This window comes from Anas platyrhynchos, chromosome 1 (assembly GCF_047663525.1).
Source record: "Anas platyrhynchos isolate ZD024472 breed Pekin duck chromosome 1, IASCAAS_PekinDuck_T2T, whole genome shotgun sequence".
In the NCBI taxonomy this organism is placed as follows: Eukaryota; Metazoa; Chordata; class Aves; order Anseriformes; family Anatidae; genus Anas; species Anas platyrhynchos.
Window position 1 is genome coordinate 63,773,266 of NC_092587.1, and position 17,077 is coordinate 63,790,342.

Sequence of the window (17,077 nt, forward strand, 5' to 3'; positions counted from 1 at the left end):
GGCAGCCTGGCCTGGAGTGGGTCCCAGAGCTCGACGTGGCAGTGCCAGCCCAGGCAGGCACTCACTCATTGCCTCCGCGGCAGGCAAATTGCTTGCGGCCAGAGGAGAGGAGATGAAAGGGAGAGGGGGAACTAGCTATCTTTTATTAATGCTATCGAGTTGCATTTCTTTCCAGTGCTGTAAGACCAGGACAGGACTTGCAAGCAGTTGATGAAAGAGGAGACAGAGCTCTCAGGGAAACATGAGAGGACTTGAAGGAGTCTCAAGGGGATCATCGGAGCATTTGAGTGCTACCTCAAAAATATGAGAGGCTGGAAGTATCTAAGAGTGCAAGGGAATGACAGGGGAGAAGAAATCAAATAGAAAGTGTGGGGAGCCAACTAGGAAGGGATGGGAGAAGATGGATAGTCACCTTTTTATTGCAGAGTTGGTAGAAAGAAAGAAAAAAAAAACACATTTTTTTCCTCTTCTGTGATCTCTGTCCTGTCCTAATAATTTTAGGATAGTGTTTTGTCTGGGATGTTTTTCCTGTCATTTGAAGTGTTGCTGCATGAGGGCTTAGCTTTACAGAGTCCCTGCTACATTGCTAGCACAAGCAGGCTCTGTCTTTGTGAAGAAGACCTTTAGGAGTTTCTAGGGTTAAGTACAGGACTCAAATTTAGAAGCATCCTAAAAATTTCAGTAAAGTTCAGTGGAAAATTATGCATGCTCTCCGTGTTTCTTGTAACTGTTCCTTAACATCTGCAACAGGGATAAAGTTACTAATTAAACTCTTTCATATGAGATGGTGCAAAATAGTTAGAGATGTTCATCAAGGGCATCCCTACACAAGGGTCACTTACAGCAGCAGAATGCTTTAGCAACCAGATTTCTCTAAGGGTCCTGGGGCATGCTGTGTGTCTCATCTGGTTTTCTGTCAGCTGTGCTTTTGATCGTATATGAAGATGCGTAAAAACGTTGCTCTGACATTTCCCAATTATGCAAAGTTAGAAGCATTTGAAGTTAAATCCAGGGAGACTTTGCTAGCTTCAGAGATCCCTAGATGAAAACCGTTTTGTTTCACTAGAAAGCTTTTTGGTTTTTATTTCTAATGAAGATCAGAGTGCCCGGGGGCTTGATGTTTCTGATAGGACCACTAGCAGTTCAATAACAAGTCCATGTGAACCTGAGTGCACAGACCCTCTGCATCAGCCTCTTCATCCTTGCTGTTTTTGGTGGTTTAGAAAGCGAGGTGATGAAGTCTTGAAAAGGAAAGCTGTGAAGATTGTGAAAGGTCTAGAGGGCAAGAAGTATGAGGAGGGGCTGAGGTCCCTTGGTTTGCCCAGCCCAGAGCAGAGCAGGCTGAGGGGAGGCCTCATGGCACCTGCAGCTCCCTCACGAGGGGAGCGGAGGGGCAGGCGCTGAGCTCTGCTCTCTGGGGACAGCGACAGGACCCGAGGGAACGGCATGGAGCTGGGACAGGGGAGGGTCAGGCTGGGGGTTAGGGAAAGGGTCTGCACCCAGAGGGTGGTCAGGCACTGGGACAGTCAGTGAGGTACACCATGTCCTTAAAAGCAAATAAAAATTATATGTATGATATACATTCATGGTGTCAGCCAAAAGAACAAAGGCTTGAGAGTGACTTGTTGGGCTGTTCAGAACTTGTGCCAACTTCATTTCATGTAATAAGCCAGATTGTCCTCCTGGCGCAAATATCGCTGAGATCCAGGCACAGCAATAAAGAAATTAACCTGACAGAGGTGAACAATTTTGTTTTGGTTTTCCAGTTTACCTGTTTAGTGTGTTGCATCACAACAGGGAGGTTTCGGGTGGATGGATAAGCTCCCAGACAATAGGCTGCTTAGAATCTAATTGCCTCATTTTGGCATTAATCATCCAAGTAGAACAGTGTGTCTAACAGTGGCAGTTGTGTGTATTACAAAATAAAATAGACAAAGCCCTAATATCCTGCAGCAAACAGGATTTACATTCTGCTCCAAGTTTTCTAAATCCTGTGAAATGCTGATGTGGTAACCTCGATATTATTCTGCGGTTGCTTTATTTGAATGAAAAATCAGGATCTCATAAATACTGAGAGAACATAAGTACTAAACTTAGCTTGCAAGACCTTTCATTATTCCTTGTATCATTTAATCTATTCTCTTTTGTCCTCCTATTCTCATTTTTCCCTATCACAAAGACTCTTGATCACAGATCTGAAACTTGCTGTGGATAAGGTGGATTTATAATGGGGCAATGAAGTATTTGAGAGCACAGAAAGGCAGAGAAAGAAAGGTTCACAGTGATGCTGGAAACTCTAAAGTAGGTAATTGTATGGCCATTTTAGGACAGGCTTTAAAAAGGCACATGTGTGGCTTGGCTCAAATCCCAGTACTTTCCATTGGGACTTCTACTTTCCAGGTATTTACAGGCAGAACTTGCAAAAGCAGTTAAGCTGTAAACTTTTGGAGTTCAGAGTTATCAATGTATTGCGATGACTGGTTTAAAATTGCTTTCACGGCTGCTTTTTGCCTCATGTGGCAAACAGGTCAGAGTTAACTTGGAACAGGGCAAAAAGCAGGATCGTAGCCTTGGACTTCAGGAGAGCAGACTACCATGCCCCGGGACCTGTCTTAAAGATTTTCATGGGAGATAGGCCTGGAGAGCAGGGGATCCAGGAGAACTGGGTGTTTTTTTAAGGATCAGTTCCTCCAAACTTAAGAAACCTCCATCCCAGCATGGAGGAAGAGAAGCAGTGGTGGCAGAAGGTCTTCATAGATGGATATGCCTGACTAAGCTCAAACAAAATAAGGAAGTGTGCAGGAGGTGGCAGCAGGGTCAGCTCAGCTAGGATGCTGTCTGAATGTGCAGGGGTAGGGTTGGGAAAGCCAAAGCACATCTGAATCTGGAGGGAGATGTGAAGGACAACAAAAAGGACTTCTACGGGTATATCAGTATCAAAAACGAAGACAAGGGAAAATGTGAGCCTGGTAAAACTGGTATTCAGGAATGCCAAGCCCCTAAGGCCAGAGGGAAAGACCACAAGGAAGATCTACCCTGGGTGGAGGAGGATCAGGTTAGGAAACATTTAAGCTGACTGGACAGGCACAAGTCCCTGGGACCTGATGTGTTGCACCCACGAGTGCTGGCAAAGCTGGCCTGTGTCACTGCAAGGCCCCTCTAGATCATCGCTGAATGTTTGTCGTGACTGGCGGAGGTCGATGAGGACTGGAAGAAAACAAATGTGTAGTGGTACAAAATGCAGCTGGAAGCCAATCTCTTGTGTACACCAGGGAGTGACAGTGGGGCAAATATTGTTTAACATCTTCATTAGTGACCTGGGCAATAGGGCAAAGTGCACCTTCAGCAAATTTGTTGATATAAAACCAGGAGAAATGGTTGATACACTGGATGCTTGTGCTGCCATCCAGAGGGACTGCAACAGGCTGGTGAAATGGGCTGGCAGGAACCTTCTGCAGTTCGACAAAGGGACATGCAAAGTTCTTCCTCCCTGAGAATAATAAATCCGTGCCCCAGTAGACTGGGGACTGACCAGCTGGAGCAGGAAAGGACCATGGGGTGCCGGTGGACACCAAGTTGATTGTGAGTCAGAGATGTGCCCTTGCAGCAAAGACCAGCAGCCTCCCGGGCTTCATTAGACCTGGCTGAGGAAGATGATCCTTCCCCTTTGCTCAGTCCTGGTGAGACACATTTGGAGCCCTCTGTCCAGTTCTGGGCTCCACAGATGAGAGACACAGACATGCTGAAGTGAGGCCTGCCAGGGACCATAAACATGATTACAGAAATGGAGCCTCTCACACTAGCAGAGGCTGAGAGAGCTGGGGCTGTTCAGTGTGGAGAAGAGAAGGCTCAGGGAGATCTTATCTGTGTGTACAAATACCTGACGGGGTTTTGAAGTCTCTGCCTTTGGAGGTATTCAACACCTGACTAGAAGTGGCCCTGTAGGTGACTGCTCTGGGCAGGGGTTTGTTCTAGATGACTTCCAGAGATGCCTTCCAACCTCAGCAATCCTGCGTTTCTGTATTAGCAAGGGGAAAAAGTGGATTAAAAGACTAATCAAGAATGGACTGCCCTGGGCTATTTGTGAAGACCAAAAAGCCAGATGCACACACAGTCCTCGTCTCCATCCCAGGAGATACAGCATTGGGAACTTTTCACATAAAACATCACATAGCTTATAAACCATACTGAAGTTTTTCAGGGCACTGGAGCTGAGGCCCGATGCTCTTCCACCAGCGCATAACCTGGAGCTCTGTGAGTTACTAGGGTCAGTGGCACACAAAGGACAAATGATTTAATGACTAGTCCTTGGGCTAAATGCAGTAAGGAGGCCAGCTGCTTTCACTCCCCTTCGGTTTGGCAGAACACATTAGAAATGGGTATTTTCATGTATGTGGTTAAGTTGTATAAGGTGGTACACTCATCCCCTCCTGGAATGGAGTCGACCAGAGTCGGTGGAGCTCAGCAGGAATCGTACCAAGAGCCTGTGGAAAAGGTCAGTAAAACTTAGTGAAGGGACTGAGAACAGAGTTTGGATGAAATCTCAGGTCAGTGTGTAAATAACCAACGTCAGTCCGTGTTTTCATTGGATATTTATTCTGGAGCTAGCGCAGGAATTACTGTGTGAATTTCCTGTGCTGAGCTGCACAAAAGGCAGACTGGATAGCTGCTACGGCTTCGGTTGTCCTTCAGTTCATTAGGAACTCGCTGGACTAGGGCAGGGCAGTAGGAACCCCTCTTCCTTGTCCTATGGAAATTTCCGACCCCTTTGAAAGAAAGCCGCGACTTTGCGCTCGGTCCTTGCAAGCCACCTTAAGCAGCCAGCAGGGCAATTTTATTACTCTGGTAGAAAGCTGTCGCCTGGTTAAACATTCCGCTGAAATGGGATAGCTCTGTAATGCGGGCAGCCCCTGCTCCAAGGTGCCTAACCCAGCCATCCCCTCCAGGTGAAAGATCACCTCCTGGAAGCCCTCAGGGCCACCTGATGGCCGCAGGGACCTGTTGTGGAAAGCAGTGGCCCCGCAGCCTGTGCTCCGAAAGCTTCAGCCACGTCCCAGTTTGGGAATGGCTCCAGGTTTGTTCTTGCTGGGACTCCGAGCATCTCTCTGAACGCCTCCTGGTTCCTGCATTCCTCGTGATTTTCATCAGGCGTGTTGCGCAGGCTGGTTTGACACCGGTGTGGGATTTGGCCTAGGAAGAGGAGGAGCGGTATTTCAGGAGTTGGTGGTTTGGATTCGCTACATCACCGGGTAGGAGCTCTGTAAAGAGGCTGTACGCAGCCACGGCTCTTCCCCATAGCAACCCTTGTTGGGTGAATGAAGGCGGCCAAGAAATAAGTGTCTGTGCCCTGCAGCCCTTCCCGTTTCATGCTGAGTCTTTGCCCAGAGGGAGGGAGGGCTGGCAGCTTGCTTCGTCCATGGGATTTATGAGCCTGTGTCCTGGAGGAGCCTGAGTATGCCCCTTAGCACTCAGAGGCTTAATAGGTTTTTTAAGGCATAGTGCATAGATATTTAGGATTTTCCGTAACACGTCAAATCATTAGTCCGTCTTGCATGTCTGTCTGCTCTGGCTAGCAGGCAGAATTTGATGACTCAGAGGGAAGAGGACAGTCTTACAAATTTAGCTCCTTTGCTAAACAGGGCTAGTGGTGGGTTCAGGACACACATCCTTCACAAGGAGAGATGAAAGCTGGCATTTAGGGTTTAAGGCCAAATTAAGCTTTTGGTGTTCTCCACCTTTTGATGAGGATTTTCAGACATTCCTGAAGATTATCCTGAAATTCCGGTTGCTTTTTGCTGCCACTTTAAACGGCACTTGACCATGTGCAAAGCTAGAACAGAAGCTGTAGTTCTGAGGTTTGCACTGGAATCGAGGAAGTAAGCTTGCCCACAGGGATTGCATCCAAGTTCTTGAAATTTTTGGAGTAGTCCTACAGCCTCATTTAAAACCCATTAACATTAGAAGAAGGGCTTCAGTTGACTCAAAATTCCAGCTTCAGATAGTCTCTATTCTGGTGTACCTGCCAATGAGTACCGAAGCATACCTCAACCACTGCACCATCAATTCCTCTTTGTTATTTAGATGATTTGCTTACTGTTAATATGAGGATGAAGCTAGTCCTTATTGCAGGAAAAGAAGTCTCACTCTGTACTGTTTCCAGATGTTCTAACTCTATTCTTGCTTTTTCCCATCTCATAACTTTTCTGTAGAGTTGTTCCCATTTTGTCTGATGGCTTGGTACTGGGAGCTGAGCTCTCCCACTGTGGGTGGCTGCAAGGAGCCTGGAGTGTACCTGAGCACCAGTGGCCCAGTCTCTGTGCTGTGATGTTCATAGCAGGCTTTTCTGAGTCATGGGAGAAGCATTTTGTGCTCCACATCAGCTGTGTTCCTAGTTCCCTTTATTGTTGCAGGTTGCCCTGCTCTCCTGGGCTGGAGGTGAAGATCTCTCCCTTTCCCCAACACAAAGTGGTATCTGGTTTGGACATCTCTGCATTTGATATCATACATTTACATATATATATATATATAAAAATAACATACATATATAATATATATTAATATATTATTTGATAAGAAATCATATTTCTGGAGTGGTCTTCAAGAGTGCCTCTTGAGCTTGCTTCCTTTTCTTAAAGTCAGGTCAACCCTACCTGCACCATTCCTGGTGGATGTTCGTCCAGCTTGTTCTTTGTCTGTATTCCTCTCTTCCTTCACTCTTGTGTCTTGTCCCAAAGGTGACTGGAGGCAGTGACCTCTGAACCACACTGTTCAGGACAATAACATTGGCCACAGAGAGCACAGAAGCAACACATTTGAGCTGGAGTGAATTACTGCCTTCGAGATGAATTCAGGGGAAGAAAATGGCAACGGTGATCTTGAGTGAAATGGCAAATATAAATGGCAGTAGAGAAATATATATAAATATATATTTTAATGGCAGTAGTGGAAGACATTTTCTACAGTGCAAAGTTCCACAGACCTTGACTGAAAATCAAGCAGCAAGCAGATATTTTGGGAATGCTGCATCTACATGGAAGCAGTGGCAAGCTGTTGAGTCATTGTGAAAATCTTCACCCAACATAGAAGAAATAATGGGTTAGCTATATTCTGTGAAGGAATAAGAAAGGTTGATTCAAAGGCACAGCTGGCATTCAGCTTCACATCCTAGACAGCTCCTATATTAAAAAACCCTTGGAAAGCTCTTTGAGCAGTGTTAGCATGCTGCGGTGTTTGGATCAGTTGAGAAAAATGTATTCAAAGCTTTCTGAAAGCTATGTGAATGACTTGCTGAACTTCCTTGTGCACAATTATGTTGCAAAAAGAAAATGAGATGGCAAAGATCGCAGAGTATAGAATTGCCAGTCTCTTTATTTATTTTTGCAGGTACCTCCCGGTGCTCAGGGGAGAGAAGCCTCACACATATGTTGCTTCCATTGTGTTTATTCAGATACCAGGAGCATCAAAAGAGCAGATCAGCTGGTGGCTGAAAGCATTCAGAAGCGTGCTCCTTTTTGCAAGGATTTCTTACTGCTGCTAATGACAACACTGTACGTGGCAATAAAAGTGGGTAGGAAGCCTCCCAGTTCTGTCTCTGGGTGCAGTGCCTATGATTTGCCCCACTGAGCTGGTGATATATGGAGGCAAACGCTAGCTTTAATTAACTTGTTACCACAGCAGAACCAGCCTTTGTTGCCTCTGGTGTCTCTAAGGGCATGGCCTCACCGATGCCTGCAGACGAAGGGGAGAGGGCCAAGAACACCACTTGCACTGATCGTAACCAGGTGGAACATCTGCTTTTCATGCCAGTCACCCCGAGGGCCAGAGAGGGATCTTTTTAATTATTTTTTTTTGTTTGTAAAAGAAGCCAGACTGTATGTAGAGCTGCAGTGTGAGTCAGCAGCTGAGGATGTGGTCACTGGCAGTGAATTGGTAGAAACCCATGTAGATGTTCCAAGATTAAAGGTATCTTTGTTCCAAAAATAAAGTCAGATGTTACCATTAAAAAAAAAAAAAAGGCAAGAAATGGAGTCCACAAAATAGAAAATGATTTTGATCTTAAGAGCAGGAATAAAAATAAAAATTTAGACTTATATGCAGACACCTGATTTTGTGCCCTTCTGTCAACCTGCCAGTTTTTACAAGCACTGCAAGTATTGTAGTTCAAGCAAGCCAAACATCCTGATCTCCGTCAGTAGATGTTTTTGATGCAAATCCCATGTTTTAAAGACAATGACTGGTGAAAGCCTGGCTCCCTAATTGCAATACCGTAATGTGAATTACTCAAATGCCTTTAATCTCCATGTGACTGGAAGCTGCTCTTTTTAACGTGAGCTGCGGCTGTTTTGAAAAATCTGTTGCAGAGCACGATGCACAAACAATGTAAAAAGTGAGAGACTGCTTGCTTTTGACAGCCAGGTCTTACAAGGAGGCATACACAGAGCCAGCCTCAGCAGCATGACCTCTCGGGGCCAAGCACGCTGTAGCAGCAAGACGACTGCCACGTGCTCCGAACTTGCCAGCAGTTTACGACTTTAATTGCACGGCTATTACGGGTATAATGTTGATAACAAATACTTTATTATCTGAAAGTGTCTGCGTGTGTTTTGAGTGGTTAAGATGACCCGTGGATTACTGCCAAAGAGAAGCAGAGTAAAAAGGGTTTCTTGCCCCGTTGTTGTGGAGGTTAGCAGTGCCAAAATCACAGCCTCCATCATATGTTCCTAAAAAAGGCAGTAGGTGCTCTTCTTCTCTGCTGGGTCCATGTTCTTTCGCTGAAATTCAAAGTACCCCCCTCCATCTCTTCCCTCATAAGCAGCGTGGTAGGAGTCAGTTTATTCTAGCATACACCAGGTTGCAACGTGTGGCATTTCTGGAGCCAATCTATGAGCTCGGTCCTGTAATTTTGAAGGGTAGTGCAACCAGTGGTGATGACGTGGACTGTCTGACTCACATCCAGCATTGCATCTCCATGTGTGCATTTCTGCTGGACTCACGGGGGGTAAGCAATATTTGCTAGATAATCTTGTGGCACAGGAATATCCCATGATTTAACTCAAGCAATGGAAAATTTTAGGGGCAGAGGCAAGATGTGAATTTTATCCTCCACAAAACAAGCTTGTGTCCCAGCCACTGCCTATCAGTTCCCTCCTTCCCATATGAAATACTCCTCCTATAACTAGAAGGCATGAGCAGCAAGGTGTTACCTGACATGTAAGTCTGCAGGTAAGACTGCATGAGTGCCCTGGGCTGTTACAGCTGCTCATTTTCCCTCTTGTTCTCGTGCATACCCCACGTACTTCTGATGCTCCGCAGCGTGATCTCAGAATTTGCAGACTGATGGGCAGCAAAGCCATGCACCTTCGCAACGCAGTGAGTAAGAGATGTAACTGGAGGAAGGATGAAGTAATTCCTGTCTGCACAAGCTGTCTCCGACTCGTGATTTATGCCTGAAGAAGGTCAGCAATTGTATTTTGTGGGGTGCTGTGATAACCAGAAATGGGAAGGTTTGCCGGGCTCCCTCTGCAACAACTGGTTTTCTAACTCCTTTTAACTCCAGGAGAGCTGTTCTGATCTTGATCTGAAGGCAAGGAGTTCACTGCCTATGGCTTTTATTGACTTAAATAAGTAACCAGAGAGAATCTCTCTTGATCAAGCTGTATGCTTGAATGATTTTTTTTCTTTTAATAGTTTCTTTGCCTCCCTGCCCTTGATTCATGATCTGCCCTAACCTTCCCTTAACCCCGTGGCCAGAAACCATCAGCTGTGCTTTTTCACTTCATCCTTCCCCCGCATTTCAGTTTCAAGAGGTCAGTTCACACCTCATCTTCGTGCTTCGTACCCTTGATGTCTGGGGACCTCAGACGTGTGTGCGGTAGACCAGGAGGTTGGCGTTGCTTCCCCAGAGCGTGATGCAGCACTTCCTCGGCCAGGTGACCAGGAGCTGGCTGCTATCAGGCTGCAGCTGTGACACCATGCTGCCTGGGATGCGATGCACAGCACGGTGTGGCAGCGTGTCCCCAGGATCTGCCAGTCTGTAAGCCGCAGCCTCAGGCAGCAGGGTGAAAGCACTCCCAGCGCACTGCGTTTGTGAGCAGGCTATGAGCTAAATGGAGTGACTGAGGTGGAGGTGAGGTTTGTGTTCAAGGCAGGAGGCTTGATGTATTTGCATGTGAGAGACTGCAGATAGCTTCAAGTTCGGCTCCTGTGTCACATTCAGGCAACTTCCCCAATATGGTTTGGACTGCTACGTGTTCAAGGCACCTAATGGTAATATTTGGGGGTATTGGGCACTGCCCCTGCTTCCCTGTTCAGCCAGGAATAACACCAGGAAAGACCTCTAACTACACTGACATCCCTTGGGATGAGAGCAAGTTGCAAAAATCCAGCCAGAAGGGGAGAGGAGAAATAGGATCACCAAACAGAGGGTTAAAGTGTCATGCCACGCTGGGGGGTTGCTGGACAGTGTGGGTGATGAAGAACAAGCCCCTGCCTTACACCTGCTGGTTCCTTCTGGCCCTGTCCCTATAGCAGCAGAGGAGCAGGATGGTGTCAGATCAGAAGGAAAAAGCCTCCCGAGCAAACCACCCCGTGGACCTGCTGCTACCTGAGGCTGCCGAGCGAAAGCATTCAGCCTGGCTACAGCAGGGCTGGCGAGCACCTGGGCGTTGGTAGCGTTTGCAGCTATGTCAGCAGCAGTAGCAACAGCAGGGTACTCAAATATCAACCTTGGGAGAGAAAGCTGCTCACCTGAGAGGGTCAGGGCTTCCCTCCTCTCCATCACTGCCATGAACCTGTCCACCCTTCTACCCTTTCACGGAGCCCCTGAGAACATCTCATTGCTCCTCAGGGAGCTGGCGAGCAGACCATCTTTGTTCCCTCAGGCAGCAGTTGGCTTCAGCAGGTCTTCTGGTTGCAGGATGCTGAAGGAGCTTTGTCTCTTCTCCTACTTTCTATCATTCCCTCCCTCCTCCTAGCAAGGAAAGCCAGGTTTACCTCCAGGGATACTCCATGGAAATCCCCAGGTGGAAAAGACAACCTTTCAGCGAAGAGCTGCAGCACCAGGAACTTTCTCTAAGGGGAGCGTTTATGCTATTATTTTCTGAAATTCATTTCCTACCACGTCGGGGCATTAGCCTGCCAAAGTACAAATTACCCAGCAAGGAGAACGCTACCTCCAGATTAATTTCTAGCTGTTTTGTCTCTTCTGCGTTTGGCTGATGTAAGCGTTAGGTAAATATTTGTACAACACAGAGATTTGCCCCCCTTTCTTCTCTTTTCCAAGGGCCAGAGAAATGTCAGCTGTTGGCACTTGTATCCAGCCAAGCTTCTGTGTTTGCTCCGAGGTGGGCTCCATGCCAGTCGTGTGTAGGAGCTTGAGCGCAGACGAGCCCAGGAGTCACCGTGGAGGACCAGCCCAAAAGGCAGGCAGTGGTGGCCAGCATCCTGTTTCCAGCAGAGGCTGATTCCTGGCATCTCATGTTGAGCTTATTGCATAGATCGGCAAAGTTCTGCGTTTAAAAACAAAATTAAATAATCTCTCCCCTCTGCAAAAGAGAAAGAACTGCTTCTCTTGGTGTCTTTTTCCCTCAATGAGTCTCCAACAGTGAACTCACTGTTTTATTCACTTTTTTTTTCTTTTCTTTCGAGTTTTATTTATTTCCTGTCTGATCCAGCCAGGCCCACTCTTCTGGCTCTCTCCTCTGAGGAACGTGTGCCCCTGTCTCCCAAGAGCAAAATGAGCCTTTGAAGCAGTGAGCACTGAACTTTATGTCAGCTCCGGAGCCTGTTCCAGCCCCATTGCGAGTGGGACTGTACGTCCAACTGCAGGACATTTGGAAACAGTGGTTTCTGCCTCATTGCTCTGAACAAGGTGGAAGCTCTCACATGCTGTTTTATGTGGAGACATAGAAATCTCCTTTCCCATGACAGGCAATCTCTGAAGCATGAGATATGCTTAGCTGCATTAATCAGTAGATTACTCACCCAGACTCCCAGACTATTTGACCGAAAAACAATATGCAGAAGATCAAAATTGATATTCACATTTTTAGTCTTTGACTAACCCTGTAAGTTCAGAGTCCGCTGGTGGGAAGACCCCGATCAGAAATTTGTGGCTGAACAGCATCTATCAGGGCCTGAATCAAAACCAAACACTTAAACCAACACTCGTGTCAGAAGAGCAGGGCACTTGAGTTGCCCCTGAGCCTTGTCTCTTCAGTGGCATCTCTGACTACTTACTTTCACATTTTCCACAATTCTTGCACATTCTTTTCATTAATTGCCCCATTTTTTTCCACACACCACGGGGGACAGGATCAACACCTTTGCTTTCTACTCACCTTTGTCAGACACTGCAGCACCCAGCTTCAGGAACAAGCTACCAGTGTTTTGCAACTTTGTAGGTGCAATAACAGGCCAATTGCTTAACACAGATGAGGCAGGGAAGCTGTCAAGGGATCATTTGTGACCTCTAATTCCTGGGGTTGTTTTGGGTTTGCTTTGGTCTCAACTGAGCTGATCTAAATCATGTCACTTGTAAATGCACCCTGCTCTGCTCTGCAGTACGTGGATTTTGAGCTGCTCTGCTACCAGCCTGGGAGAAGTGTTGGTGGAAGCTTGGGCACTTGTGCTCTTTGCAGTTAAGCTCTGATGTGCTGTGGGCACAGCGCTGAGCTGCTGGCAGGTTGGTTAGTTGCTGACTCAATGCCAAAATGTTTAGCAGCTCCAAAAACCACATGGCATGAGCCACCGTAACGCTGCTGGGAGGCATGAGCTGTGCTCACCAGCACCTCCTGCTAGTGGTACCGACGGTGGTTATGCAGAGGTACAAGGTTATACACACTGCATCTGCTCGTCTTTGTCCCTCGGGAGAGCAAGGAGGCCAACGGAGCTGCAGATGGATCCCAAACCACGTCCTGTCTCAAGCAGACGGGGAGGGGGGTAAAGCTGAGTTGAACCTGAAAGCTGGTTTCACTTACGTAGTGAACATCAGTGCTAGTACTTTAGGTGTTACAGCTGAATGTCCTATCAGGTTTGGTCTTTGTGGTCATTCAGTATTTCCTTCAAGAAAAGAAGATTGAAAACTTTTATTATGTGAAAAGGTGCATAATCAGAATAATATTTTTTGATGGTTGAACTAATTAGGAATCTGGAATCTGGTTATTGTCTTTTTTTTTTTTTTTCTTTGGGATTCTTAGTTTAAAAAATTGGTCATCTTTAGTTTGACCAATGGGATGGTTTGAAGGATCTACAAAGAGGTTCCCAGTCCTGTGATGATTATTGAAATTTCTGAAATACATTTTAGAACTATGACAAATCTTGAATACAACAAATTAATAAGAACAAGGGAAGAAGGGAAGAGCTTTTGAGGAAGACAAAGGTGATTTCTCTTTCTCTCTTTGTGTCAGCCTGCCAGCTCCATGTCACATAAACTCCTGGTCTCTTCTGGGTGATGCAAGAGTGTTGGAGGTCTCTCAGCCGAAAGAGGGACCAACCACTTTATTCTGGTTACTGCTGCAGCTTCTTTTTTTAGCCTGTACTCTGACAGCTCTTTGTTTCCTCTGTGCAGGATATGAAGACTGGAGGGAACTGGCTAAGGCTCTGGCAGACACAAACATCCCGGGTGGGGACCCAAGCCTCCCGTTTAACTATCGTCAGAAGATGGGACAGCAGGTGAGGAGACTCGGGATATCTTCTGAACATTTGGGAGGACAAGCCTTCCTTTCTCATGGTGGCCCCACGAGACAGCTCTCTCTACGTGAAGAAAGGAGAGCATGCCAGAGAGCAAAATCTGAGCTGGCTCACAGCAGTGCGAGTGTACAAAGACTCCACTGTAGTCAATTGAGTTATTTTAGACGTGCTCAGCTGCAGTGGTGATGTGAAGCTGGCTGGGTATGTGGCACAGGAAGAGATGGAAGCAGAAATAAAAGGTCAGGAGAGAAGTTGTAGTGCTCCAGCGAAGTACATCTTGTTGCTGTTGTCTGAAGGAAGTGTTGGAAGAACTATTGCTTGGAAGAACTATTGCTTGGACCCTTTGAAATGAGGGTGGGCAAAAAAAATAAAATATAAGGGATAATGACCTAAGTTTTAGCTCTGTGCTAGCAGCCATTATAAAGTGCTGATATCCCTTCCCTTTAATGGGGAACTCTGGAAAGATGGTGTCAAGAAAGCCAAGGAGCATTCCCCCGTGTCTCCAGTGGCCAGCCTCTTCCTTGGAATAGTTATGGGAAATTGCTTCTTGTCTCACACGTTCTTGCATACAGACTCAGGCTTTATTGTGTAGCTGTCAGTACCTGGTCACTTGTCAGGTTACTTTGATTGTCCTCTCCTTGTATTTCAGAACCAGGAGCATCAAAGAGGTGGAAGGAATAAGTCGAATTATGCAGCTGTGGGCAACCCCGTCCCATGGATGCCAGAGGTTTGTGCGTTTCCCCAGCCTTTTGCACAAGGGAGCTGTAGTTAGAGACCTGTGAGATTGGAAGGGAGGGACCTCTGCCTGAAAATGCATTTGCTTCGCTAACAGTCCATTCCCTATCGCTCCCTCCTGGCTTAATGACACTTACAGACCCAAGTAATCATCTTGAAAGACAGGAGCGTCCAGATTCCTGATAATTAGGCGTCTTTCCCAGCCATCTAGGCATCAAGCACTTGCCCATAATTCCCTGAGAGCAGGCAGTCTGCTGTCCCCAAAAGGTGAGGTTTATTCAGATCTGGGAGTGCACAGGGCCAAGTATTCAACAAGCAAACACCTGACTGTGGCACGCAGAGGCTATGCTACGCTCATATTCTGGCATTTGCGTGTTACCCAACTCCTGCTCGCTGTACACAGAGGTCTCTCCACTTCACTGACACTTCTGATGAACCGAGACCTTCACTGGTGACCCTTGAAGATTGGGGCAAATGTTCCCTTTGTTTCTTTCACGCCTCATTTATTCTTTCCTCTGCTGTCCCCTTATCTCGCCATTCCTCTTCAGATAAGGGAGCAATGCAGCCTGACAATAATGAGAGGGACACCAGCCAGGGGGCATTTGGCTAATGGAGTCAGCTGCCTAAATTCCTCGAGGTGATTAGAGACCAGCACCAATTAGAAGGGGCTGCCTCCCAGGCAAGTGGGCCCATGGAGAGCTCACTTAGGGCCAAGGCTGCTGCAGCACACAGGGCTGACATGGTGCATTTACTGCTCCCTCATCCCACAGCACCGGGCACTACAGGCTCAGCGTGGCATCCCCATTGCTTCGCACAGGCTTAGCCTGTTGGCTCTGATTTCCACCTCCTGGAGATGTCTCAAAAGCCTGTTAGCCTTGAAATCTGCCAGCTGTGGTGGGTTAGAAATGCAGGGGAAGGGGCAGGACTTGGGGTGGGATGTGCCTGTGAAGGTGCTGTGTGCCTGGTCCCACACTGCTCCCTGTTGGGGAGGAGAGCCCTGCCAGGTGGAGGGCTGCTGCTGCAGGTTGGGGAGCAAAGCGCACATTTCTCCTGACCCAGGGATTAAGTTTTCCTGTAACTCTGCCCAAATTAATTACCTGGGGCCTATGATCCCATTGTGCCCTCCCGGCAGCATCTCGAAGCACTTAATTGCATCCTGGATCCTGGGGCGAGGGCAGGCAGTTTGCCTCCCACAGGTCATGGAGCTGGGCTTCGTTTGAACAGAGGTATGTTCTTGACAAACGTGAATAATTAACAGGGTCGTAGGGAGTGCTGACAGCCAGCGTGACCAGAGGAGGACAGGTTTCAGTTTTCCTCTTTCGGTATCAGGAGATGAAACGGGTGGTTTGAATCTTCAGATGTGGATAATGTGGTGGGAAAGTGCACATGCAGGGAACCCCTAAAAGTGTTACACACTGCCTCATCTTGACGGATTCCCACAAGTGGCTGCAGAGCTCGCAGCAGAGCCCAGCTGCTTGCTGCTGAACGTCCCCCAGCTGGGGGAGCTGGCCCGGGCAGGAGGAGGGGCAGCAGCCACCCTGCGGACACAGAAGAGGCTTATGAACTCAGCTTTGGGAGTTTGGGTTCGCAGCACAACGTCGCCTTTCTTCCCCGGCTCAGGCCCTCTCTGTGCCGCATTTATCGTCCCCGGCGCTGTGCATTCCTGGGGTTGCACGCAGCTGATTTGCCTCTGAGATGCCAAAGCTGGCCAGGATTAAATTAGGAAAGACCTCACTTCCCCATCCTGTCCCAGCATGGCACCAGCCTCTGCTCCTTCCCTGGGGCTCCTGGCGCTCCTCGCTGCGTGCCCATGACGCTGTGCTCAGGGGAATTGACCTGCCCAGACCTCCTGGGGAAGAACAGCTCCCGGGGACGTGCTCGTGGAGCACATGGGCTGTGCCAACAGTGCCCTTGGTGCATGACCCGTGGCCGTTTTGGATCCCAGCTGGGTTCTTGCAACGCTGCTGTGTTAGCAGGGTGGAGATAAGCAATGGGGAGGTGGGGCTGGAAGGGAGGGACCCAAGCGCCAGAAGGAGCCTCTGGATGGGAAGGCACAGACCGCGAATGCCAGCTCCCGTTTATGGCCCAGCCCCTGGGCTTCTATTCTTGGTGCTGGCCAAGCAAGTCTGTCCAAAATTTCCAAAGCAGATGCTGTTATGGGGAGAAGGACAACTTAACTTGTTATTTACTGGGTTGTAACTTTCAAATCCTCTGGAAATCAGATGCAAGCTGGGGAATCAAACTCAGAAAAAGTCTGTCGATGTTTCTCAGGAGCTCTGTGCATGGATGGTGAATGATGGTGTCATTTATTGCTGCAAACTGCAGCAAACACCCCAAGCAGATTATTTTCTGCCTGTTCCAGAAGGGACCCAAATAGCAAACAGAGGAATTTCTCAGCTGCCTGCACTGGGCAGCCATGAGGCGAGCTGGAGGCACAGAGGTGATAGGGTTTCAAAACAGCTGCTGCACTCATGACTCCTGGGGGCCTAAAATTAAAGCATAGCTCAGTTTTCACTTCCAGAGCAGCATTTTGGGCAGCCAGCATGTATCTGTCAATAACATTCTTCTTTTCCCCTTCAGAGGAAACAGTAAAGTAGGCTGCTGCAGAATAGGAGAAGAAACACTTTAGAAAAGACTGAAACTACATCCCTGC

General features: G+C 47.7%; 1 protein-coding gene across 3 annotated transcripts in view; it reads left to right on the plus strand.

The window, feature by feature from the left end:
* Positions 1–17,077, plus strand: part of B4GALNT3 (beta-1,4-N-acetyl-galactosaminyltransferase 3) — a 52,887-nt gene that overhangs the window by 15,924 nt on the left and 19,886 nt on the right. For 2 of the 3 annotated variants that reach the window (XM_038169708.2, XM_038169692.2), the window contains exons 2-3: positions 13,568–13,671; positions 14,339–14,416. In XM_038169708.2, the coding sequence (XP_038025636.1) occupies positions 13,568–13,671; positions 14,339–14,416 (182 nt within the window). Of the gene's footprint in view, positions 1–9,427; positions 9,456–13,567; positions 13,672–14,338; positions 14,417–17,077 lie in introns of those variants that run through there. The other variant, XM_038169697.1, reaches the window with a different exon arrangement.